This window comes from Humulus lupulus, chromosome 4, assembly GCF_963169125.1.
Source record: "Humulus lupulus chromosome 4, drHumLupu1.1, whole genome shotgun sequence".
NCBI lineage: Eukaryota > Viridiplantae > Streptophyta > Magnoliopsida > Rosales > Cannabaceae > Humulus > Humulus lupulus.
Window position 1 is genome coordinate 28,765,569 of NC_084796.1, and position 26,501 is coordinate 28,792,069.

General features: G+C 42.4%; 1 protein-coding gene across 1 annotated transcript; it reads right to left on the reverse strand.

Moving 5' to 3' along the window:
• Nucleotides 1-6,057: 6,057 nt before the first annotated feature.
• Nucleotides 6,058-8,763, reverse strand: LOC133832036 (putative 3,4-dihydroxy-2-butanone kinase). Its single transcript, XM_062262427.1, has 7 exons — nucleotides 8,713-8,763; nucleotides 8,385-8,558; nucleotides 8,024-8,107; nucleotides 6,851-6,906; nucleotides 6,530-6,660; nucleotides 6,359-6,451; nucleotides 6,058-6,170 (listed from the first exon to the last, which is right to left on the reverse strand). Exons 1-7 carry the CDS (start codon nucleotides 8,761-8,763, stop codon nucleotides 6,058-6,060), a joined length of 702 nt encoding a protein of 233 aa, XP_062118411.1.
• Nucleotides 8,764-26,501: the final 17,738 nt, after the last annotated feature.

Sequence of the window (26,501 nt, forward strand, 5' to 3'; positions counted from 1 at the left end):
GCCAGAGTACTTATGTACCACTTGGTCTCCTGGACCACCATGTACCCCAGGCCATCAGAGCCTACTATAAAAAGGACCCTTCTCCCACATGGGAGGGGGTTGGAAAATTCATTGTAAGAAAAGGCTGTTGAGAAATATACCAAGGCTTGCTCTATCATTTATCTGTGTTTACCTTTCCTTAAAGTTTATTCACAGTTCTTATATAAACATCACCTGACTTACCTTTGAGTTTTCCGATCTAATTTCGTTGACGAGATTTCACCGTCAACAGTTTGGCGCCGCCTGTGGGAAGAACAAGCATCAAGCCAATGTTCTTCCATCACTTCCAAAAAAGAAAGATGCTAAGACGTTCAAAACGCCTACGAAAAATACAAGAGGTTGAGGCTCACCGAGACGAAGTAGAGCGAAGGGCCTCCAAGAAAGACTCCCCTCCGCCCGGGCATGAAGGTGGGCCAGAAGAACCTCTTCCCCCAGGGGAGGAGAGGGAAGCATCGTCCCCAGCTATCCAGCCCGACGGAGGTCATTCAGAGCCACTAGTGTATCCACTTAACCGGCCCCGGTTGACCCCGCGCTCAGGCCACTAGGACCCCGGTCCCTCGACGCACTGGCCAGACAAGGGTCCCGGGGTACGCTCAATAAGTGCCAGCTCAAGGACGTGCTTCTACAAGGATGAGATTCACGAGTTGCATAAAAAGACTCGAAGGCTGGAAACCATGATAGAGAACATGTAGGAGGTTTTAGACGACCTACTGCAAGGGAAGTCAAGCACACCCCTCCCTAAGCGTAAAGGGAAGGGGCATGAAAAAGGGGAAAGCACCGTCCCTGTAGACGATGGGAGGACCCAACTTTCCACCATTAAAACCCCCCAGGCAAAGTACCAGGGGGGACCTAGGCCAACGAAATGTCCCCAGGAGCAAAGGCGGAGGGAAGGTGATGGTCGTAAGAATGAAACCGAGGTCCCCTCAAAAGAAGCACCCCCTGGCCTAAGAAAAGAGCCCCATGGAGAGAGGTCAGAAGTAAGAGACGTACCCCCCGTGGATCCCCCGAGGGACACAACCAAGGCAAGGGACCAGCCCGAGAACCCGCAAAACTCCTTATGCAAAAAGAGGAGGGGACTAGACACCAAAATGCGAAGCCCTCGATGCAAGATCACCACTACACTTGGGGGGCACATGGATGATGAAGAATTCGACCGTGATTCACCCTTCACAAGGGAGATTCAGGCTGAGCAAATGCCCACTGGCTTCAGAGAGGCACGCATGACCCCGTACGAGGGAACTACAGACCCAAAATATCACTTAGACTCCTTCAATAACTTGATGAGGTTAAGAGGGGTCAACAATAGGGCAAAGTGTCATTGCTTCGTCGTTACGCTTAAAGGAGTGGCGTACAAGTGGTTCAAGAGGTTAAGGCCAGGAACAATCAAATCATGGCAGCAACTCTCTAATGAATTCCTTCAGCAGCACCATGCAGCCTGTGACTACGTCATGCCGACTACCAACCTCGCTAACATAAAACAAGGCGAAAATGAATGTTTGAGGGACTACATCCATAGGTTCAATATAGAAGCAACAAAGGTGGGAGATTTAAACAAAGTGGAGCTCAAGATGGCTATTACTGCTGGAGTTCATCCAAGAAGCAAGTTATGGAGTAACATGCTCAAAAGGGAAGTTTCAGATTTGGACGACTTCGAGAGAGAGCACAGAGGTACATACGTGTGGAAGAGGGCCATAAGAACTTCCAGGTTGAAGAAAGCGAACCTTCCTCCAGTGGCCACACTCCCAATATGTCTGGGGATTCCATATAGAAGGGGGGCATCGTGCTAGAGGGGTCGCTGGCCAAGTTGGAGATCGAACGAAGGCCCTCTAGCCGTGAAAGTCCCCACCTGAGGGGAAACCACCTCAAAAGCAAACGCCTTCAAAAAGGGTCTCTAAAGTAGACACCTCCAAAAAAGGTCTCCAACGTAGACACCTCCAAAAAGGGTCCCCAAAGTAGACGCCTCCAAAAAGGGTCTCCAAAGTAGACGCCTCCAAAAAGGGTCTCCAAAGTAGACGCTATCAAAAAGGGTCTCAAAGTAGACGCTTCCAAAAAGGGTCTCAAAGAAGACGCTTGCAAAAAGGGTCTCAAAGAAGACGCTTGCAAAAATAGTACTATGCCTAATGACGAGAAGGACGCTGCTCGCAAGATATAACAAGCGCGCGCAAAAATATATAAAAGGATAACTAGAACCCAAGGGGTCAATATATCCTTATAGATACGATCAAGGTGCACCAAAGAGAGATCTACCGAACCCCCTTTCATGTGGGTTCCAACGGACCTCGAACGTGATAAATATAATAAAAAAAAATTAAAAAAAAAATTAAAAAAAGAGAGAGAAAAAGAAGGAGAATAAGAGAGTGACAAAAAGGATGAGAAGAGTCTACAAGGACGCCTAAAGACCTCCCTATAGACTGGGGGGCAAGTGTGGATGCCAAAAATCCACCCAGGAAAAAAATACCTAGTACGTGGGGAAAATACAAGGCTAAAGGTCACTTAGTCACACTATCAGGCCCGGACCTATAAGTATTGTGAGACCGGGAGATTTTCCCAAGGGAAGCATCACTTAGTGGGCCATGAAGTGTGGCCTTTGTGGATGCCCAATATCCCATGCCCATAAAAGAACCAAGCCCCGCGAAACGCCCCCGGGTACCCAAACTCACGCCCTAGCAGCATCGGCCTAGCGTGGCCTCGCGTCCGAGCGAGGCCCCTGACGCGCGCGCCTTGCGTCTGAGTGAGCCCCCACCTCGCGACCGAGCGAGGCCCCTGGTGCGCTCGCCTCGCGTCCGAGCGAGGCCCCTGACGCGCGCACCTTGTGTCTGAGTGAGCCCCCGCCTCGCGACCGAGCGAGGCCCCTGGTGCGCTCGCCTCGCGTCCGAGCGAGGCCCCTGATGCGCACGCCTCGCTTCCGAGCGAGCCCCCGCCTCGCATCCGAGAGAGGCCCCTGACGCGCGCGCGCCTCGCGTCCGAGCGAGGCCCCTGCTGCACACGTCTTGAGTCCGAGAGAGCCCCCGCCTCGCGTCCGAGCGAGGCCCCTGGTGCGTTCGCCTCACGTCCGAGCGAGGCCCCTGGTGCGCCCGCCTCGCGAGGCCCCTGACGCACGCGCCTCGCATCCGAGCGAGGCCCCTGACGCGCGCGCCTCGCGTCCGAGCGAGGGCCCTGGTGTGCTCGCCTCGCATCCGAGCGAGGCCCCTGGTGAGCCCGCCTCACGAGGCCCCTGACGCGCGCGCCTTGCATCTGAGTGAGCCCCCGCCTCACGTCCGAGCGAGGCCCTTGGTGCGCCCGCCTCGCCTCGCGTCCGAGCGAGCCCCTTGATATGCGCGCGCCGCCTCGCGTCCGAGCGAGGGCCATGATGCGCGCGCCCCCTTCCCCCCCCGAGCGAACCGCACCATCGCATGGCCACACATGAGGAAGGGAGCCTCGTGACGCATGGCCTTGCCATGTAAGGCCTCGCCTAACCTCGCACGGCCTCACATGACCTCGCCCAAGCATGGCCTCGCGTGGCCTCATAAGAGGAGAGAGGCCTCGTGAGCAGCTAGGGAGCCGAGTCACCAAGGAGGTCGCAAGGAGGGCGTCTCGCCACGCATCCTTAGATGTCCGCCAAGGCCACATGCCTATCAACCGGACTCATGAGTGACCTCAGGAGGCTTAAGGAATGTCATGCCAAGGATCCAAGATCTCCACCTCACGCCGGGACCATAACACATGCCCAAGGTCCCACTACTTACTCCTTGAGACCCCTATGCTTAGAGGCTCCAGTACGAGTCGAATGGGACACATTTGTACGACCTAGTACTGAGTACGGATACCAGTGCCAGTGGGACTGCTGGGACCAGAGTCATGGTCCGTACGTCTACGACCATAGGTCAGAGCCGACACTGCTACCTCCTGCGCCACTACGCCTGCCACCACTCATCAGACATGGGTACAGACAAGTAGTGGAGGCATTCTCCTGACACCTGCTCCAGTGCTGGATGTACAACCCCAACCTCTGAAGCCACTATCCTGCCAGAGTACTTATGTACCACTTGGTCTCCTGGACCACCATGTATCCCAGGCCATCAGAGCCTACTATAAAAAGGACCCTTCTCCCACATGGGAGGGGGTTGGAAAATTCATTGTAAGAAAAGGCTGTTGAGAAATATACCAAGGCTTGCTCTATCATTTATCTGTGTTTACCTTTCCTTAAAGTTTATTCACAGTTCTTATATAAACATCACCTGACTTACCTTTGAGTTTTCCGATCTAATTTCGTTGACGAGATTTCACCGTCAACATGAACTTTTAGGCCTATATAGGTCTAGTATGTCTATGACTTTAAATTCCTATTTAACATTTGTACCATAATATTCAATTCAACATGTAAGATAAGTAGTTTCAATATATATGTATAAATGTTATTTTTTCTATTGTAATTTGGCAGATGATGAGGATGATTACGAAGAGGCTGGTGGTAGTAATCAACTTTTGGGATTTATGTTTGTTAATGTTGATAACTCTGGCGTCCTCGATGTTGATTACCTTGATGAGGTGATTTCTATTCTCACCTCACCGTTGGTGTTGCCTGTATCTTTTTTCTTGATATTGGTTCCTCCTGTTTAACTGTGTTTTTTTTTTCTTGTCGTAACAAATGTCAATGAGCATGACAATGGATTTAAGCTTATGATGTGATATCTTGTGTATATTTTCTTATTTATGTGCATGTGCTAGTATTTTGCCCCAAATTCAGAGTCCAACTTTTATGGAGTTTCAGTTCTATCTATCTATTTTGGATTCTGTGGAGAGATTCTTGAATCTTTAATTTTAGTGTCAAGAGCATTGTGTCCTTGGACAAGATATCTAGAAATAAAGGGGGACCTGAGTGAGGAATTTAAATTTAATGTGACCTTAGGGGGGGTAATGATAATGGAGATTTTGTTTTGGAAAAGAATTCCATTTTAGCACAGCTTGATATCTGTAGTATAAAATTTTGTAAAACATATTCTTCATTACCGTTTTTAGAAAAATTTAATGTAGGAGAAACCTATAAGGGCTTTGGCAAAGGGAAGATGGCAGCAGTAATGTGGAATTGTAAAACATGTCATTTTTGCTACTTATAACAGAGAGGTGTTACCTTGTATTGAAAAGAAGGATTTGTAATCATCATAATGAGAAACACCCGGGTTTTAAGCTTCTTTCTGGCCAATAGCAGTGGTTACTATGTTCTACATCTTTCCTGATTTTGATTGTTTTTAGTTGAATGAATGGATTGTTCAACTATCTGTTTTCCCTCACTGATTTCTTTTCCTTTTTTGGTCATGTGGAATTTTGTTTCCTATATAAGAAAAAGTGTCTTGGGCTTCTCTTTAGGCATTCTTGAAACATCAGATAAAGGTCACCAACAAGGCAAATTTTAGGTGAAGTTAGGAGTACCTTGAGGCCATTTGTTTAATGTACATTTTTCAAGTAACTAGTGAACAATTTGAGAATATTCTCTACTATTCTATAATGTAATATATACTAAATATTGTTGTAGTGATAATCTTGTAGCTAAAGTTATCAGGGATAGCAGTAATCCCATATATAAGAAAAGACTAGTCATTATGCTTGATGGAAGAACGAACAATGTACACAAGATTTTAATGTTAGATAGATGGCCAGATTAAAACTAATACAACCCTTCTAATTTATGATACATAAGGAAAACAAACACCAACGCAAATCCCTAGCAAAGAATGAAAAAATTACATTATTAATTAAGGCCATCAGAACTCCAGTTGTAACATGGTAATATTGACATCCATTGAAATTAAGAAAAGTTTGACAGTTAGTGACATTCAAAAGGCAAAGATAAGTGATGAGCATGGACCATATCAAATTAAAGGTTCAAGTTTATTTGTCTATTTTGAATTATGATAATATGGAACGTAGCTTCTACAATTGAAACTATGGTGCCAAATTATTTAAAGAACCTCATGTATCGGCCACTTAAAAAAAAATATGCATTAACAAAATTGGTCTTTTCCTAATTCAAATCCCAAGTTATTGTACCACCTGTTTATTATTATTATTGTTGTTGAATGAACATACCTCATCACTCTTTGTAGAACGAGATGGAGGGACTGGAACAGGAATCTTGGGTGGTGGATGACTACCTGCAAGGACAGCTACAGAGCTCAAAAAAAAAAACTTGGACTTTTTTTTTCGAGGATTCACAGGATACAAATTATTTTTGGGGGCAAGATAAATATATAAAATTGTGTGTGTGTATGGGATTTATATTGCTAGAAGAATATATATTAAAACCTAATGAATAAAACAATATTAAAAGAATAATACAGACCATCAACACCAACAGGCCAAGCTGGAGCTTTAGTTGGAGCATCCAAAAGTTGCAAAATAGCTTGATCCGCTTTCATGATGGAAATCGAGAAACCTGACAAGGATAACAATGACAACATTTTTCTTATGTTTTATCGATAAGCTCTTTCTTACTTTCTTTCTAAATCTAGACCTGCCATATCAAGAGAAGTCATAAATGATCCTGTATACACTCTATCAACCGCCAGTCCACGCTCCAGTTGCAACTTTGGTACTGCTTTTCCAAAAGCAATCATCAGTTCCATCACAGGAGTGGCACCTAAACTGCAATGAATAAGCATTTATTTTATAATTCATTCAAATGAGGATGCATCATAGTAATTTAATAACCATCTCTACATTCATACGTATTTTAGCCTCACAATTTGATTCTGATAAAAAAAAAAATACACACATACAAGTCGCACACACATCTATAAGTTTATATAGATGAAAATAAATTAGCATAATCTACCCGTTAATCATTAGGACAACTATGTTTCCTCTTGTAATCGGAACATAGTTGGTCTCCTGCAAACAACAATATTTGGACAATGTGAGATTGGATATCTTGTAAGATGAAATTCAAAATGTTTTCACTATAAGCTCAGCAATGCCTAATATCTAAAGGGAGTGAGAGACTTGAGCAAAAAAGAAAATAAAGGGAGTGCAAGAAAAAATTATAATTTTTTTTAATATCAGGGGGATACTTTTAGAAGAGAGCTGGGAATGGGAAAAAAAAAATAGAGGGTGTAACATTACCCACCATAAATTTTTTTTGCTATTTTTCTAAATAACAAAGCTAAATATGTTAGTAGAATATAGAGAATGGAACATAGAAACTAGACAAATATGGAATTGAATCAAAAATATGTTGCAGATTCATGTGTCTTTCAATTTCCATTTACCATTACTAAAAAGGCTACCAAACTAACACCCCCTATAATCTTAGCATCTCCCCTTCCCTCCAAAACCTCTTAAGAAATCAAATACCAAACCCACCTTCTCAACATCAATTTTTATAACAAGTTTCTTGCCATTATTCTATAATCACCTCACACTTCATTATCCATTAATGTCCATCCAAAGTTTGTGTTGTCTCCTAATATATAAGCTCCAGACTCTTACCGCTGATGCAGCTAGGTAATCTACTGGACAACAATTTGGCTAAAAGATTGTAATTACTAGCGACAAGACCAATTAACTGATCTTAAGTCACCAATGGTACAAGATTTCATTTTTTTTCAAAATAAAGGCAAATATATGTTCATTGGCAACTCCATTTTTTTCAATACAGTATACATAAACTTTAATAAAATAGAAAGAAGATAAGAGGTACAAGGATCAGAGGATAGTGACTCCATCACAAATGGAAAAGATAAAAATATATGTATATATACATATCTTAAAACAATCAATCCATCAAAATATCAGAAAAAACTCTAAAAACTTTCTCAGCATGCAATAACAATGAAACCTAAATTGAACCTTATCCCACAGAATTACCTCATCGGACTACTTATAGAAGATGACATATACAACAGGGTACAACTTCTGGGTAGCACAAAATTTTAATATTTTCTAAAAAAATTTCCTACATATTTGCTAATTACTTAGAAAGGAATCTCCCTAAAGCATTGTGCCTTACCGATGATAGTATCTGATTCAAAACATGAGAAACAACTACATCAACTGGTTGAAGGTCAGCCACAGCAGCACCAGGTTCTCCATGCTGTAACAGAAATAAAGAACTCAGCCATAAGAATAAAACTATGGCAAATGTGACAAACCAATAAAAGCTGCTGGAGAGTGATAATTTTAAATATCCAGTTTATGTTCATTACATTTAAATAAATAAATAAAAAAACTCATCTATCTTCAAGTCTCTCAGCAGTTAGATTAAATTTTAAGTTATTTTATACAAAAACCAGAAACAAGAAAATATTAACCGTGCTAAGCTACAATGATGGAAATTACTAATGTAAGCACTATAAGGTGTATAAACATACAATTCCAAGACCCAGTTCCATCTTTCCTGGGCCCAAACAATCTGATGTAACTAGTCCAGGCAGTGTACAAACAGATAGTGCAACACCCATTGTTCCAACCATTTCAGATGCTCGTTTGGCCTCTACAGCAACAAGAGCAAGTGAAAGCCCAGCAGCAACTGCAGCCCCAACAACCTAGTTTTCACAATAAAAGAATACAGAATTATAAGTAGATATGGTCATTGCCTACTTAGCGAAAAAGGAATTTAATAATTGAACTACATGCTTATGCCCTGATCAGGATCTACATGCATCATAGAATCTTTTAAGTCTTTATAATTGAAGAAACCAAATATAGGCCTTTTGAGCAGGAATCACCCAACCCACCTAGTCTACCCATTTTCTATTCTATTCTCATTACCATCACCATTCCACCACTACAACTAAACGACACTTTAATGGCTTCACTTATGAAAGGAAGCAGCTTTCTTGTAGGTCTTCCTCAATATTGCATTTCATTTTTCAATAAAATTTCTATACAAAAAAATGGTTGAATATTCTACTGATCATTAAGTAACTAGGAATTCAGTTCCCAAATTCCAAATGTCAAAAAGCTTTAGTAATTATGCAAATCCTTTTCCCATGACTCACTCTTTGAATTTTGATCAATTGCATTTCACTGGGAAAGTATTACAAACTAATGTTAAAGCTTTTTTCTTTTCTAGGGAAAGCAAGCGAGAGGGTATAGAGTGGCATACATAAACATGAATGTGCATGCCATCAAAATCCTACATAATGCAAAGAAGTGAGAGACAAAACCTTGTGACAAGAATCATCCCAGCCAAACCCCTTCGACCAACTATGCCTCTAGGTGGAGGTAATGCACAATCATCTCCAACAATCACAATCTGAAAGGTTTAATATACAGTTCCACGATAGTGTTACAACCTTCTAATAAAAACGACAGTACACTATATTATTTTACTAAAACAACCAAGAGATGAGAAATTAATAATAAAAACATACCTCAATGTTATAAAGAAATAAAGTAACTTACAGTGAAAAATATGCTTAGCGAGAGTTTCATGGGGCATAAAATCGGCCACCAGCAACCTCTCATCTCTTTCGCAGCAACACCCAATCAGATTGGCTAATCGCTCACTTTTGAGACTCCCAACTGACCTAGCTTCTTAAATAAAACATATGAGATGATTGAGAAAAAGAAACCCTTTACCACGCCACCTCACATGAACACAATGGCCCAGAAAAATGGCACGACAGATGACCCCAATGTAAGACAGCACCTGTGAACACAGACTCCTCACCCACGGTGAGCAGGAACCCAAGGGCCGCAAATTGGAGGGCAGAGGGATGAATCATATGGTATCGTTCCTTAAAAAAGAGGTAAGCCGAGGAGAGAAACGAACCTGAGATAGTGGGTGTGAGGCAGAGATAGATCTCTAGAAGGCGTGACTTCGTGAGGCGTGACTTCTTGAGGCAGAGAAAGAACTCATGAGGCAGAGAAGCTCCACTCTGGAGCGTGACTTCGTGAGGCGGAGAAAGATCTCCACTTTGGGGCGAGTCTTCTTTAAATTATTGGCACTCCCACAAACAAAGCAGGCCCTAATCCTGCACTCACCCTGGTGTCATCGTCTGCATCGAGGATAGACTGGGAAACTCCTCCAGTTGTCACTTCCGCCGTGACGGCCACTAAAAGCACCCCGTGCCCTCCTATCAGAACTTGGAGGAACAAAGGAATCTGGGGCCTTCCTCTTTTGCTCACTAGGGCCACTACCCCAACTGGATCCAATAAAAGGAGGCACCGTCCTCCGGGCATCGCGCCTAACAGCGCTCTCTTTCCAAATCTAGTCCTCGGCCCCCTCAGCTGTAAGGGCCTTATCCACAACCTAAGCATAGGTAGTAGTCTCTAGATCCAAAGTTATCTTTACATCACGGGTGATCATAACATTCAATCCTCGTACAAACCTGTCTCTTCTTGCTGCATCAGTCGGCACTAAATCTAGCGCAAACTTTGCCAATCGATTAAATTTCAAAGGATACTCTGTCACGGTCAACCAGTCTGAGTCAGGTTGATGAACTCGTCAACCTTTGCAGCTCGGACTGCTACACTGTAATATTTCTCATTCAAGATATTCCTGAATTCTTCCCAGGTCATGACTGCCACATTCCTTCTCTGAATCACTACATCCCACCAGATGCGGGCATCTTCTCTAAACATGTAACTAGCAAAGGCAACTCTCTCATTTCCCTCAACCCTCATGAATTCCAAGATAGAGGAAACCATATTCATCAACTGCTCTACCCGCAATGGGTCTGGTCCACCCTCGAAGGTGGGAGGATGTTGCTTCCTAAACCTTTCATACAAAGGTTCCCACCTGTTCTCCATCACAGGATGAACTGGCACTAGCACCACAACCTGTTGAACTGACAACCGAGTGACCTATGGAGGAGCCTGTTGCCTCAATTGTCGGAGCTCTTCTTCTGTTTATTCCAGCCTTGCTTCCATTTCAACAAACATCTATTGCCAATTCTATGGGGCAGGTGGAGGGTCCTGACCCTGGTTATCATCCTCGGCCCGACTTCCACATAGTCTAGATGATTGACGAGGCATCTCAACAATATGCCTGCAATCAACGACGCCACTCATCAGGCATGATAACAAAATCCAAAACCACCTCCCAATTCACATCAGCCAACCATAACAACGATCCACATAATACACAAATAGCATATAACACTCAACGGGCCATGTCTTGGCATCATGCATATGTTAACTCATTCATCACGCTCCATATAAAATAAACAGGCAGACAGCGCATTTAAGCACACACTCCAACATATAAGTTAGTTATTACCAACCAACCCTGAGTCAAGGTTGTCACTGACAACGAGCATACATGTTCGGTCAATCTCCAGGAACCATAAACCTTGGCTCGCTTTGATACCAAGTTGTAACGCCATACCACCTTAGAGCCGTTACTAAGTGAGTTTAAAATGTGCACTCAACTTGCTAACGAAGCATTTAGCTTAAAAGTGTAACTAAACTGCATTAAAATCACATAATTTGAAAATGTAATCACTCATAGAAAATTATAAGTGGTTTACATTAGGGATCCCAAAAAGAAAATAATGTTTACAAATATTTACAACTTAAAATGTGTTTAAAGTTGACTAAACGACAAAATGAGGTTTAGTACAAAGCAACTCCCAAAAATAACCCAGGCCGTGGCGGCCAGGCATACCAAAGATGTACCCTTTGCCTCACGCCCTCCGTACTCAAGGTTGGCCAATTTTCCCCTTGCCCTTACTTGCACCACAGAGCACCCGTGAGCCGAAGCCCAGCAATGAAACCCCATACAAATAGATAACATATGCATATACATCACTCAACATATAAACAGGCCATCAATAGGCTCTACACATACGGCCATGCCGTCCCAGGTGCTTTACCAGGCCCTGGGTTCGCGGTCCTCACCGTAAGGATATCCCAGGTATCCTTTAGGGTCTTACCCTGGCAACTCACACTCCGCGTGCTAAATGCTGCTCTCGGCCCCTTGCCGCTCTCGGCCATCGCCGTTCTCGGCCATCGCCATTCTCGGCCCTTGCCCTTCTCGGCCTTCACCATCCCCGGCTCTTGCCGATCATTCACATATTTGTATACATAGCATAATTAGTCAAACACTTAAACATGCATTAACATATTCATTGGGCTATGCCCTGCACACAATGATATAGGGCCATACCCTGCAACACAACTATGGGACCTCGCCCTGCTCTATGGGTACAACGGTTTTCTTAATTGTGTCCCGAGCTTCTTGAGCACTGAAATCACGAGCACGGTCCTCTAACCCGAGCCTCACTAAAAACCTAGTCAAAACACATAAATAACACTATCGTTACTAACGAATTAAAAACATCACCCGGAACCAATCCAGAACTCTCGGGACCTCCCGTTTCCCCCCACAAGGTAGCGGAAGCATCCCTCGAGCCCCCTAGGCAAAAGCCTAAAATCTAAAAACTTCCCCTGCCTTGAAATGGCCTAGCACCGCGGTACTAACCCATAGGGGCCGCGACGCCCAGAAAGATGTCCTTCCCCAAATGCATCCTAGCGCCACGACGTGGAAGAACAGGGCCGCGATGCCCATACGCGAACCCAGAAATCTTGGTTTTTCCCCAACATTTTCACGAGCCAAAACTCTCCCAAATCAATACCAATGCATACCTAAGTCTCAAATTCAATCGAAAACCCCATATAAACCATCTAACAACTCAGAAACATCAACAAGAAGGCTAGATACACATTCAAACCCAAAATTCACAAATTGGATTAACACTTTATAAAACTTAAACCATAACAGAGCATAACCTCAGAAACGAATGGAATTCTTTCCTCAAACAAGGATTCAACCTTGAGCTTCCTCAAATTCCAGCTACAAGCTAAACCTCTTTTGATTCCCAAGCTGATTTCTCACACTAACAGACCATAAACCCTGATTTTAACTTTCATTTTTCAAACTCTCAAAGTCAAGCTTGGAAACTTAAAGAAAACAGGGATGAATTCCTTACCTCTGAGCTTAACACACCCTTGATCTAACTTCCCTAGCCACAACAGCCAAATTCCTTCAATTCACTAGCCTAAAATCCTTAAAACTCAGCAAGCTCCTAATCAATAAGGAGAGGGAAAGAGGAAATCGCATGGGAGAGAGGGAGAGCTAAGAAGTTCTATTTTTTTTTCTTTCCTTTGCCTTTTCTAAAACATTTTAATATTTCCCAGTCCTTATCTCATCATAACCAGCTGCCAAAAAGACCCAATTGCCCCTTAAGTTACCCTAAGTCTTCATATGCCACCAAGGGCGATTTAGTCTTTTAACACATCCCGCTAAATCCTTGAGTATGCCTAAAAATACATGTTTTAATCCCGTCATGTCTAGGCTATTACTATCATTAACCACTACTCAATAATTCCCAAAAACTTTATAATATTCCCAAAGTACCCCTAAGCTCCCCCCGAGCTGGGTATTTGACCCCGTTGTGACCTTCCTAACTAAACTGCTCCCTAGGACCGTCTCGGAATGTGCATTACAAATATATCACCATTATATCAAAAATATCACATTTATGCCCTCAACGGGCTAAAATTACAAATATGCCCCTAACAACCAAATGGGCCCCACATGCACATTTAATCGCCTAAGCATGCACTTCTAATCACATATTCATTAAATTCACATATTTTAATACAATATAACAATTATTGCCCTCCAGGCACACTAATCAAGGCCCTAAGCCTTATTAGCAAGTTTGGGTCGCTACATCAAGGCCAAACCTAAGGAGTATGCTACTGAAGCGAAGAATTCTTTAGAAGAAAGGTTCTATCGGTTCCGGGCGTATAACCAGAAATGGGACTTCTCATTCTTGGATGTGGAAGTTTGGGGTCCTACCTTACCATGTTCCAAGACCGGTTATCAAAGGAGCCCATGGACACAGCCGAGGCTTCCAGAGCTATGGTAGAGGTCGAGGAGGAAGAGGTGTCATCCCAGAGGTAAGTCACCGGAGCTCAGGGATGAAGAGGGATCTCTCTTGTAGATGTATATATTTTTTTTATTGTTTTATTTTAGGCCTGGAGCCTTTTATTTGTAGGCCTTTTAGGCCGAGACAATTTCTAATCGAGTTATTCATATACTTGTGTTAGTATGTGTTGATTAATTTATGATCTATTTTTGTTCCCCGTCACCTATTATCTTGTCATGTTTATGAACCTTAAGTCCTTTTACATTTGCAATCATAGGGGTAAACATTAGATCAAGATGAATGCATGATGACACGACCAGTTAATTCTAGTCAAGGCCCTGGTTATAAGCAGGAGTTTGCTTGCCTAATATCATTATACCTATTAGGAATCAGGTATCGAACCTTGTTATATCCAGAGGTTTGCTCGCCTAAAAGCATTATACTTTTTAGGAATTAGGCCTCAGACCTAGTTATATCCATGATTTTTCTCACCTAATAGTGTTATACCTATTAGGAATCAAGTCTCGAACCTGGTTATATCCAGGATTTCCTAGTTGAATTCTAGGTTTTGTTTCTATGCATTTTCTTTAACATAATTTCTTTGAAAATTCAAGCTTAAAAAAGCCATAGAACAATCAATCTTCCAAATTATAAGTTTAACAAATTCACTCTTTTCGGGGGTTATATGCCCCCCAATCAATCAAAATTTATGAATATTGTAGGTCGCTTTTACAAAATGAACACGTGATGCATCACAAGAATAAGATAAAAATATTTATTCTACGTTTAAATTACGTAGCAGTCCAGTGCTATTAAAATAGAATGGCTTTTATAAATAAGCCTTGCACAAAAAAATACTAAAAACATTAAAAATTAACAAAGTCATCCTAGTACTGACTGTATTTTTTGAGATGTCGAGCATTCTAGGTCCATGGGACCAACTCTCCACGTAACCAATCTAGTTTGAAGGATCCTTCACGTAAGATTTCCATGATCTGGTATGGTCCTTCCCACTTCAATCCAAATACACCATCTTTATGATCTTTACTTGCCAAAAACACCCTTCAGAGCACTAAGTCACCCAGTCCATTCTGCATCCTTTTACCTTTGAATTAAAGTAACAAGTAATTCTCTACTGATAATGTTCGAGTTGTAATTGTGACCTCTCCCATTTTTCCTCGATCAGTTCCATCGACGCATATAGAAAGTTGTTGTTTCGATCTTGATCGAAGGTTTTCTTCCTATTTTACGTCACTAGTGCTTCAATTGGGAGCATAAAATTAGTTCCAAAGGTTCAAAAGAAGGGAGTGTGCCTTGTGGAGGTACGATGTGAGGTCATATAGGCCCAAAGAACTTGAGGGAGCTGCTCGGGCCATAATCCCTTAGCTTCATCTAGTCGTTTCTTTAAACTCGCCTTTAGGGTTTTATTTACTGCCTTGACCAACCCATTAGCTTGTGGATACACTACTGAAGAAACACTATTGATTATGTCATACTTCTCACAAAATTTCGTGAAAAGATCACTATCAAACTGAGTTTCGTTGTCAGGCACGATCTTCTTTGGAAGCCCAAAATAGCATATGATGTTCTTCATGACAAATCCAAGACTCTCTATGAGGTTATGGTCGACAGAGGTTCGGTCTCGACCCACTTTATAAAAGTAGTCGATGGCAACAACTACATAGCGAACTCTTCCTTTTCCTACTAGTAGTGAACCAATCAAGTTGATCCCCTATACTGTGAATGGTCAGGGCGATGAAATCATGGTTATCTCCATGGCTTTTGCTCAAGAAATTATGGCAAAGCATTGGCACTTATCACATTTTTTGAACGTATGAGGTCAAATATTTTTTTAGCGTAGGCCAAAAATAGCCTGCCTCGATATCTATTGAGCCAGGTTTCACCCCCCCCCACCCCCCACCCAGCGTGGTCTCCGAAAAATCCTTCATGTATCTCATGTAGGATAGTTTGTGCTTCCTCGGGTAGAACACACCACATGAGGGGTAGTGAATGCCCTCGCCGGTAGAGAATTTCCTCAACCATAACATACTGTGGGACTTGATATAACAATTTTCTTACGTTCTTTCAGTCATTTGGTAGTTTACCGGTTTTGAGGTATTCCACAATGGGGGTTATCTATGTTAGTTTTGTGTCAATCACTCTAACCTCAACCAGTTCTTCCGTTATGCTTGGTTGTTCTAGGAAATTCACTGGGACTACTTATAATTTATCCTCCTCTTTGGAGGTGGCAAGTCGGGTTACAACATCAACATTTGAATTCTGCAGACAGGGTACCTGCTCAATGGAGTAGAACTCAAACTCAGACAACTCATCTTTAACCTTAGCTAGATAAGCCGCCACTTTGTTACCTCGAGCTTTATACTCCCCCAATATTTGATTAACCATGAGATGAGAATCAATATAACATTAGATCGCCTTTACTTTCAATTCTTTTGCCACCCATATTCGTGCCAATAGAGCTTCATACTCTGCTTCATTGTTGGATGCTTCGAATCTAAACCTCAAGGCTGTATGGAATCGATTTTCCTCAAGTAAGAGCATAAGTATCCCAGCTTTGGATCAATTTTCGTTAGATGATCCATCAATGAAGATTTTCCACAACACTTGCACTAGTTCTCTCATTGGCCCGTCTTGAAAACCTGTACATCCAGCCACAAAATTAGCGAGTGCTTGATTCTTGATTGTTGTGTGTGGAAAATATAATATCTCAAACTGATTGAGTTTGATGGCCTACTTAAGCAAACATCTCGATGTTTCAAGTTTTCGCAAGACCTGCCTTAAAGGTTTATCGGTTAAGACGTGGGTGGTGTAGGACTGGAAATACGACCTTAGTTTTCTTGAGGCCAAGATCAAGAAGAACACAAGTAATTCTATTGAATGGTATCTGGATTCAACTCCCTGAAGCCTTCTACTCACGTAGAACGCCAGTTTATGCGCCCAATTTTCTTCTCAAACTAATACGTTGCTGGCCGCATTTTCTGTCACTACTACCTATAAGAACACACATTCTCTAGATGTTGGTTTTGATAATATGGGGGGTTTATCCAGGTGATTTTTTAGATTCTGAAATGCCTGCGCATTCTTTGGTCCACTCAAACTTTTTGTTTCCCCTGAGAAAGTTGTAGAACGGGAGACATTTGTCAGTCAATTTTGAAACCAAGCAGTTTAGGGCCGCCACTTTCCCAGTTAAGTTTTGTACTTCTTTATGCGACCTAGGCCAAGACATTTATAATAATTACCTTGTTGGGAAAACTTATACAAGATCTTAATTATTTTCATGTAAATCATATATTAAACACATTAATATAAGACAACCTAGAACATGTTTCTACAATTGAATTTAAACAGAGATAGTGATAAGAACCCTTACATTATACACATCGGAATGTATTAGTACTTCCTTCAATTTCTCTAACCCTTGAATCCTTTCTGTCGCAGGGTATCACCAAGAAACTGAACCGATCTTCAAATTTCTTCACAGTCTTCCAAGGTATCCATAGAATCACCTAGACTAGAGTGGACAATTCTCAACACATGAGATAGATACAAAGAGAAGAAGAATATAAGAGAATATTGAGGCTTAGAAAAGGACTTATGCTGTAGAGAGAATCTAAAACCTAGAGCATCAAGAATAGATCTTTTGATCTTCTCAAAACAAGTGATTTCAACTCTCACTTAGCATTCCTTTTATAAGCTCAATTAGGTCATTTATTTTAATTAAAAAATCAATAAAATAATATATAATATCAGCCATTAGGTCAAAATTATCATGGGCTTTAGGCCTATGAAATTTCTTATTCCATCATGAACCCATTGGACTTAAAATCAAGGCCTGTATTATTTTCTATAGATTAATTAATTAAATAATTATTTCAATCCTTTTGTCGATGGTAGTTTCTCGTCAATGATATATGGATTGAAAACTCAAAGGCTTAATTAGGGAGTTCTGAACTCCAAAGAACTTGTAGAAATTTAGATAAAAATTGCAAGTGAACAATAGAAGAAAACTTGTGTATTGCTCTTAGAATAGTATGGTGTTACACCATTTTCCCAACCCCTTCATTTGAGGGGTCAAAAAGATGGTCTCTAATGGCCCCTAATACAAGGTGGTCCCAAAGGACAAGATAGTATGTTTGTACTCTGTCAGAGTAGTTGTGCATGGTGTAAAGGAGCAGATGATCGTGGTGTCGGTTGTGGGTACATGGTCAGAGGTGTGCAAGTCATTCCACCACTCCTTGAACTGAGTCATACCACCACTACTTGTCGGGCACTGATGTCAAAGCCACACCTCTGTATCCCCCAGGGTCATACATCCCGTACCCATACGCATGCCTCGTATCTAATGGTCCTTCTTACATATCCAAGATACATCTTTTCTCTAAGCTTCCTTGCATTTTTCTAAGTGGGGGAAAGCTTGTGAGTTATCCTGAATGACTTATTTAGTTGTCTTCACCTATCATGCCTCACTGGTGGCGCCTACTTCAGGAAGGGAAGTAGAGTCTCTTCACCAAGGCATGGAGTGCTTTAGTCGAGACAAGGTGTCTTGTGTGGATGCTAGGCTGAGGATTGTAACTTGCACAGGAGGCCTCGCGAGGGCCTCACTATATGAGAGGCCTTCTGGCATGAGACCCTCATGCGGGGGCAATTGTGAGACTTGAGTTCACTCAGCAGCTCTCGGTGTCAAGGCATATAGGGCCTCGCTAGGCGAAGCTCCCTTTGCACAAAGACTCTTTCATATATCCTTCGAGTGAGATGAACGATGTTTATGCTTCGTGTTCTTTGAAGGAGCACAAAAGGCTCACCTTTTGAATGATATCTTAAAATAAATGAGGAAACACAAAATTTACCTTGGTGGTGTGTTTCTTGGTAATTCATAAAGAAACACAAAGACCACCCAATTTTGGTCGTGATCCTAATTTGACCTTAAGATGTGATGAGGGCCAATCATTCCCCATCGCGGATCCCAAGATTACCAAGGCTCATGATATCCACCATCCATCCAAATTTGATCAAATGGCTAGAAAATCTTGATTTTCCTTATAAATACCCCAAGTCTTAAACCCACTTCGTCACACCAACACCTATTTAGCTTAGTGGTCTTTCCTTCAATATATATCTGGGAGATCAAAGGTTCTAATCTTCGCAGAGACATTTTTGAGGTGATTTTCACTCCTTTTCATTCATTCACTATTATTATATATAAATATATATTTTTTTTGTTGCTTATTTCTTCTCATACCAGGTTTACATTGTAGTGGCGCTAGGCATTCTCTTGCTGCTAAGGATCCGGTCTCGCTTTTTTCTCAACCCTTCTTTATGCACCCAAAAGTATGTCCTCGCATATCTGCAGATCCATACATACACACCTAGGTAGACCTTCTTCCTTCGATGATACACATGTTTCCTTTATCTTGTATATGGGGGTAGGGTCACTGGTTAAATGCACCCATTCCATAGGGATTTTTTGTACGACCCACCAAGCACATACACAGGGGTCTTTTTCTTATACTCGTCATATTTAAGTGGTAGCTATAGGGTTGTCTTCACACACATACGTCATAGAGTCTTAGCTGGCCCATGGCGTCTAGGCGGCATTCTGAAGGTCCATCTAGTATTGAATTTATCGAGTTGTCATCCTCCGACTCTGAGGCCGACATTTGCAAACCCCTAACCATGGGGGTGTGTGAATGCTCTACCTGTAAAGATTGTCCAACCTTAGGTAGAAGGCGCATGGCCTTGAGAATGAACTTGAATCTATTACTAGTGGTGAAGATTTAGGTTTCTCCCCATTGCATGAAACGTACGTCTACCAACTAAAATCAACCCTTCAGGATTGTATAGCCAAAATCGCCTGCCTAGAGGAAAACCTGCCACTCGAACCTTTTTCTTTCTGTGGTGACGAATCCTCAAGCTATAGGGGTCCTGTTCGTGGGGGTGCTGATTGTGAACCCCTTGAACTTGAGTTTCTTTCTATGATTTTCCCCACGCTTCCTCACCTGCCCCTAGTTGCACGTCATAGGGTCAAGAAAATTGCGGGTAGACATAAGACACATAGAGGACTTTCTAGGGGGTTGAGGAATTCCGTCGCCCACAAATTGTCAGTCTCTGTCCAGGTACCCGACATGCCGAGGAGGACTTCCAAAAATTCTGAAAACACAGATATAAGGTCCACTCTTACCCGTGTTAAGCTTGCCAACATGATGAAGGCCCACCAGCTATAACCGGAGATCAAGTTCATAATTCCAAATCGCGAGGACCGTGCCACTGAACTACCCGAGGGGCTCGTTGCTTTTAGCGACTCCATAATCAAATCTGGTGGAGTCTTGCCGCTCCACCCGTTTTTTGTCAAGGTACTAAACTACTTTGAGTCAACGCCCCTTCAACTGTCCCCTAACTATTTGCTGGTGCTCAGTAGTTTATACATATTATACAAACAAGTGAACTCTAGAGGGCCTTCCATGAGTGAGGTCCATCACCTCTATACCCTTAGGGCGAACCCTACTGCCCTCGGCTTCTATCAGCTCTAGAAAGTCGTGGCCCTTACCAGGTATCCCCTTATGGAGGGCTCCATTTCCAAAAGAGGCTCATGGAAGAGTGAGTTCTTCTTCACCCCCAGCGTGTCCACCAAATATACGCTCTTCAACACTTCAAGGAAGTACATTCCCACCTTGAGTTTGTATATAAGAAATTTCCCTTTTACCTCTCCTTTTTCTAGTTTATCTAACTATGGTTGTTTCTTTTTTCTTGACTGCAGGTCTCGAAGGTGTCATTGGCCCTACCTTGAAATAATCGGCTTGCGATCGAGTGGCGCAGATCCTGGAGGTGCCAGCCTTCAGCAACAGGCATGTGGCCTTTTTACATAGGGAAATCTTTATACATACAAGTTGATATCTCTGGATCAAGTTATTTCCTTATGCTCCGTCTCATCCAAATCTACCGTTTTGTGGATATATGGTGGTGATGAAGACAGTTATGATTAGGCAGCTGATAAAGATTATGTCTACCCTTCGGGTGACCATATCGACACGGAAGAGGAGGTGGAGTTCAAGAATTACTCATGTTTATGGTCCTTGGCTGGTGGGGCTAGGGATGTGGCCGACGATGGACACACCGATGGTGTTACTTCTCAGATTCTGCCGTCGATGCCTGGGGGCGAGTCTGCTTTCAACACCCGGCTCCCCACTTCCATCCCAAAGAGGAACTTTGTCATTCCTTCTTTTGGCGAGGCTCTTCCACCCTTGAGTGGCGCTTGAGGCGAGCGTCTTTGCGTCCCTCTGCCCCCCCCCCCCCCCGGTGCATCTACAGATGGATTGGGGCCTTCTCGGTCTCCAACCCTGTCTAAGAATGCCTCGATGGGCACACGTGCTTCCCCCCGCCAAGCTTATGCTTTCGCTTCTGGAGGCCATCCTCTGGCAAGCCCGTATGGGGAAGCCATGAACTGTTACATGGGCAACGTTCCTGAAGGCGAGTGAAGTTCTATGCACGACATTCCCGATGCCGAGTTGGAAGAGGCTTACATGCGAGCCTTCATTCAGTTATTTGTCAAAACACTCAATATATGTTTTTCCGTTTTGATATTGCTTGAACCTTGATGTTTTATTTTGTTCCTTTGTCCTTACTTAGGCTTCTATCCTGGGTCACTGGCTTGTTGCTTCGAGCTCCTCATCCACACAACGACTACAACTCGAGCTCTAGGGGGCAATGAAAAATCTCTCGATGGACGAGGTATAAAAGGATGGTTTGTCCATACGTGCCCACAACTTGGAGGGTCAACTTTCTGAGGTGGTTTTCCAGAGAGATTCTGCATTAGCCAAGGCTACTTGAACCTCTCATTCCAACCCTAGGCTTGATGCTACCATCCATACTCTAAATGAGAAAATTACTGTGCTTGAGACCAAGCTTGTAAATGTCGAGGATGACATAATTGAGTGCACGCTGCACGCCGTATGGAGAACCAACCCTGACGTCGACCTGTCTCATTTTGGAGATTATGCAACTGGGAAAATCTCTGAGTGGAAAAGTCAGGGTGGAAACCCATAGATCCCTCTTCAAGGCTTATTTGCATGCGTATATGTTGCTACCGTGTAATCCTCCATATTGTTTTCCTCTTTTTTTTTTTTAACTCCTCATAAATCTTTAATGTTGTGTGGAACTCTTGATTTGTGTGTCCTTATTTGTTTTTTATATTGATTATGAGGATGCATTGGCCTTTCTAGCCATTGTCATTCTTTTTTTATTATCAAACTTAGTGGAGTTTGGTAAGTCCCTCTTATTAATTTTTAATGAATTCTGTATCTCTTCCTTGGTCTGATGATGATAGTCTTTTTGGTGCACCTTGACTATACATGTAAGGACATGTAACCCCTTGGGTTCTCGGTATCCTTTTATATTATTTAAGTGCGCTTGTTATTTCTTGCGAGAAGCGTCCTTCTTGTCATTATGCATAGTATTATTTTTACAAGGGTCTTTTTTAGGACCCTTTTTGGCTAACCGGCTTAGTGCCCATTCTAGACTTATTGAGAGATGTGTTCCTTACAGCCTCACCCCCTATGCGGGCATCATTCTTTGGTTGGAGGTCATCTTTTTTACAAAAATTTCATTATTGTACTATTCCCTTGATATTCATAAGGGTAGCTAATCCTTTTGAATATAAGAGATAGCTTGCTGAGTTTATTCTTTTTTGCATATATGCGTGCCTTCTGTCCTGCCCCCCAAGTGCTTGGTGAAATTTATTCCATCAAGCATTTTGGTGGATGTTTGCCTAGAGAAGAAATGCGGCATGCGAAGTGGCAAACACTTTCATTCATAATAGGCAGATTACAAAAACATATATGAAATGGGTACATCTACTTGTGAGGTTATCTGGGTAACCTCTGTTATTCTTATCTACTTAAGCTAGCACAACATACAATAAACTAAATACGGATATTCTTTGCATCAGATATGGAAGTCTTACTGGTAGTATTTCTTGAGGTGTTCCGCGCTCCACGCTCAGGGTATCATGGTGTCCTCCATGCGTGCTAGTTTATAAGTGTTCGACGATATGCATTGAGCGACTTGGTAGGGTCCTTCCCAATTCGCCCCTAGTACCCCCGCCCCTGGGTCTTGCGTGTTGGAGAGTACTTTTCACAGCACCAAGTCTCCTACCCTGGACATTCTTTCTCACTTTTGAGTTATAGTACCTTGCTGGCCGTTGCTGGTATACCGCCAGTCTTATCTGTGCCCTTTCCCTTCTTTCTTCTAACATATCAAAGTTTTGGGTTATTTTTGCATGGTTGACTTGGTCCTCGTATGCCTGTATCCTGAATGAGTTAATCTTCATTTCAATTGGGAAGATAGCCTCACATCCATATGTTAAGGCAAAAAGGGCTCCCTAGTTATTGTGCGCGGTGTGGTCCTATAGGCCCAAAGCACATTAGGTAGCTCCTCGACCTAGGCTCCCTTCAGTTTTTCTAGCTTCGTTGTTAGGTTATTCTTGAGGACTTTGTTAATGCCTCCACCTGCCCATTAGCCTGCGGATGCACAAGAGCTGAGAAGCTTCTCCTTATTCCTTTCTCCTTACAATACTCCTCGAACGTTTCCCCCTCAAATTGGGTGTCGTTGTCAGAAATGATTTTGTAGGGCACTCCATACCTACAAACAATGAATTTGTTGAGAAAGGTGGTGATCTACTTGGCCGTTATTTTTATTAGAGGTTCTGCTTCAACCTACTTGGTAAAGTAATCTATCGCTATGACTGCGTACTTCGCTCCACCCCTGCCTGCGGGAAGGGCACCGATTAGGTCTATTCCCCAAATAGCAAAAGGCCAAGGGCTGGTCATGCTAGTTAGCTCATTTGGGGGCATCCGGGAGTAGTTTTCGTGTCTCTGACATTTGTCACACTTTCTCACGAAGTCACTAACATCCTTCTCCATAGAGGGCCAGTAGTATCCTTGCCTCATGACTTTCCTGGCCGTGGATGGCCCACTCGCATGGTTTCCGCATTCGCCCTCATGTATTTCATAAAAGACTTTCACTGCCTTCTTTTCATCAACACACCGCAGGAGCGGCATAGAAAATCCTCTCTCGTAGAAGACTCCGTGTACTAAGGTGTATCGGGCGGCTTTATACACCAGCCTCCGAGCCTCTCTCTTATCTGTTGGTAGAGCTCCATCCCTTATGTAGTTCATAATTGGGTCGACTGATGATTCTTTTGGGATATGATCATATGAACCTTTACTTCAATGATGCTTGGCCTGGATAAGTACTCCATAGGCACGGACTCAAGGATAACTCCATCCTTTATGGAAGCCAGCTTTGCGAGGGCATCGGCATGGGTATTTCGCTTTCTTGGGATTTGCTATATTCTATACCCCTCCAATTGCTCCAGATAGCCTTTTACCCTCTTTAAGTATGATGCTATCTTCGGACCCCTTGCCTGATACTCGCCCTTCACCTAGAATACCACCAACTGTGAGTCACTAAAAATGTGCAAATGTGTTACCTTTAGCCCCTGGGCCAACCTCAATCCAGCTAGGAGTGCTTCGTACTCTGGCTTGTTGTTCGAGGCTTCAAACCCAAATCGTATTGCGCAATACATCTTGTGTCATCCGAGTCCAATTATCACAATACCTGCTCTAGCTCCCCCTTTGTTGGATGCTCCATCCACATGAAGGCTCCACTCCTCAAACTTCATTTCCTCTTCTTTATCGACGGACTTACCCTCTCCTATATCTCCTTCTTCATTTGGTCAATAGATGAACTCCACTATGAAGTCTGTGAGCACTTGCCCATTGATGGAGGTCCTTGGGGTATACGTGATGTCGAATTGACTTAACTCAATCAACCATTTCATCAGTCTCCCTGAGGTTTCAGGTTTGGGCAAGACCTGTCCCAAGGGGTTATCAGTGAGTACCTCGATCGCATGGGCATGGAAGTAGGTCCTTGACTTTCTTGAGGCCACGACTAAGGTGTATGCTAACTTCTCTATCTCTAGGTATCGAGTTTTCGCATCTACCAACTGTTTATTGATGTAGTACACATGTTGTTGATGCTTCTCTCTCCCTTAGCCAGGGCAACGCTTATGGCATGCTCGGCCATCTTCTGGCAAGCCAATATGGGGAAGCCATGAACTGTTACATTGGCAACATTCCTAAAGGCGAGTGGGGATCTATGCACGACATTCCCGATGCCGAGTTAGATGTGTTTATGTTGCTACCCTGTAATCCTCCATACATTTTCCTCTTTTGTTTTTTTTTTTGAACTCCTCATAAATCTTTAATGGTGTGTGGAACTCTTGATTTGTATGTCCTTATTTGTTTTTTATATCGACTATAACGATGCATTGGCTTTTCTAGCCTTTGTCGTTCTCTTTTGATTATCAAACTTAAGGGACTTTGGTAAGTCCCCCTCATTATTTTTTGATGAATTTTGTATCTCTCCTTGGTTTGATTGTATTTTATCCTTAAAACACATAGTTCCTTGTAAATGATATTTCAGTAAACTATTACTGAAATGAGATCTCTATCATTTAGCCAATGAACCAAACTAAAAGGAAACCATCATTTTACTTCTTCATCAGATGCTATAGATGCTCATATCTATGATTAACACTCCCACTTAATTATATTACCGTGTTCTCAAGATGTAAGTATGGGCTAGTCCATAGGGTAAGCTAATAACGAACAAGTCAGAGAACTCAAATAATACAATCAGTTAGAATACTAACCACTCAAAATTGAGATTGAATTGACCTTTGGGAAACTATATGATATGACTATAATAGATAATAATTGTATGTTAACTTATACTATCTACTGTCAAAATCAGTCCTATCCAATGTAACAAATACATATGATCTTATCTACTTTGCAAATTATCGGAACGAACATAACACTACAATGTGTAAGTAGATCATATCGTAGATTGGCAAGTCAGTGTAAATCTTGTGCACTGATTATTCTTAGGACTGACTTATGTTTGAACACATAATAATTTTTATATTCCAATGTGATTACGTCGCTATAAATATGATTAGCTATATGTTCGTGATTTAATAGAAGTTTATATTAAACAAATAATCATGAAAATAAAACATGTGAGCAAAGTGATTGACCAAGTCAAAAAATGATTTCTATTCCTTTATTGATAATAAAATGAGATTAAAAATAAATTGAGATTTAATTAGGGCATAAAACCCCAACAGACCTGATCTTCTTTGGGTTTGCCTCTATCCCCTTGTGTTGACTATGAAGCCAAAAAAAAATTCCTGAGGAAATCCCAATGGTGCACTTCTGGGGATTTAGCTTCATGTCATATTTCCTTAGCACGCCAAAATGTTCTTCTAGGTCAAATACATGGTTACTTGCAGTCTTTGATTTAATGAGCATATCTTCGACATACACTTCCATATTTTTCTCGATTTAGTTAATAAACATTTGTTGACCAGCCGTTGCTATGTTGCACCAGCATTCTTCAGCCCGAGTGGCATAACCTTGTAGCAGTATACATTATGCTCAGTAATGAAGCCATTGTGCTCTTGGTCTATAGGGTTCATCGCGATCTGGTTATATCCAGAATATGCATCCAAGAAAGACATAAGCTCAT

Coding starts and splice junctions, on each gene's coding strand:
- LOC133832036 (XM_062262427.1), bottom strand. CDS start 8,763: ATGGGTAGACTAGGTGGGTTGGGTGATTCCTGCTCAAAAGGCCTATAT. Junction 8,559..8,712: donor GCTCAAAAGGCCTATATTTG/GTTTCTTCAATT, acceptor TGTGAAAACTAG/GTTGTTGGGGCTGCAGTTGC. Junction 8,108..8,384: donor TGGAACTGGGTCTTGGAATT/GTATGTTTATAC, acceptor TTTCTGTTACAG/CATGGAGAACCTGGTGCTGC.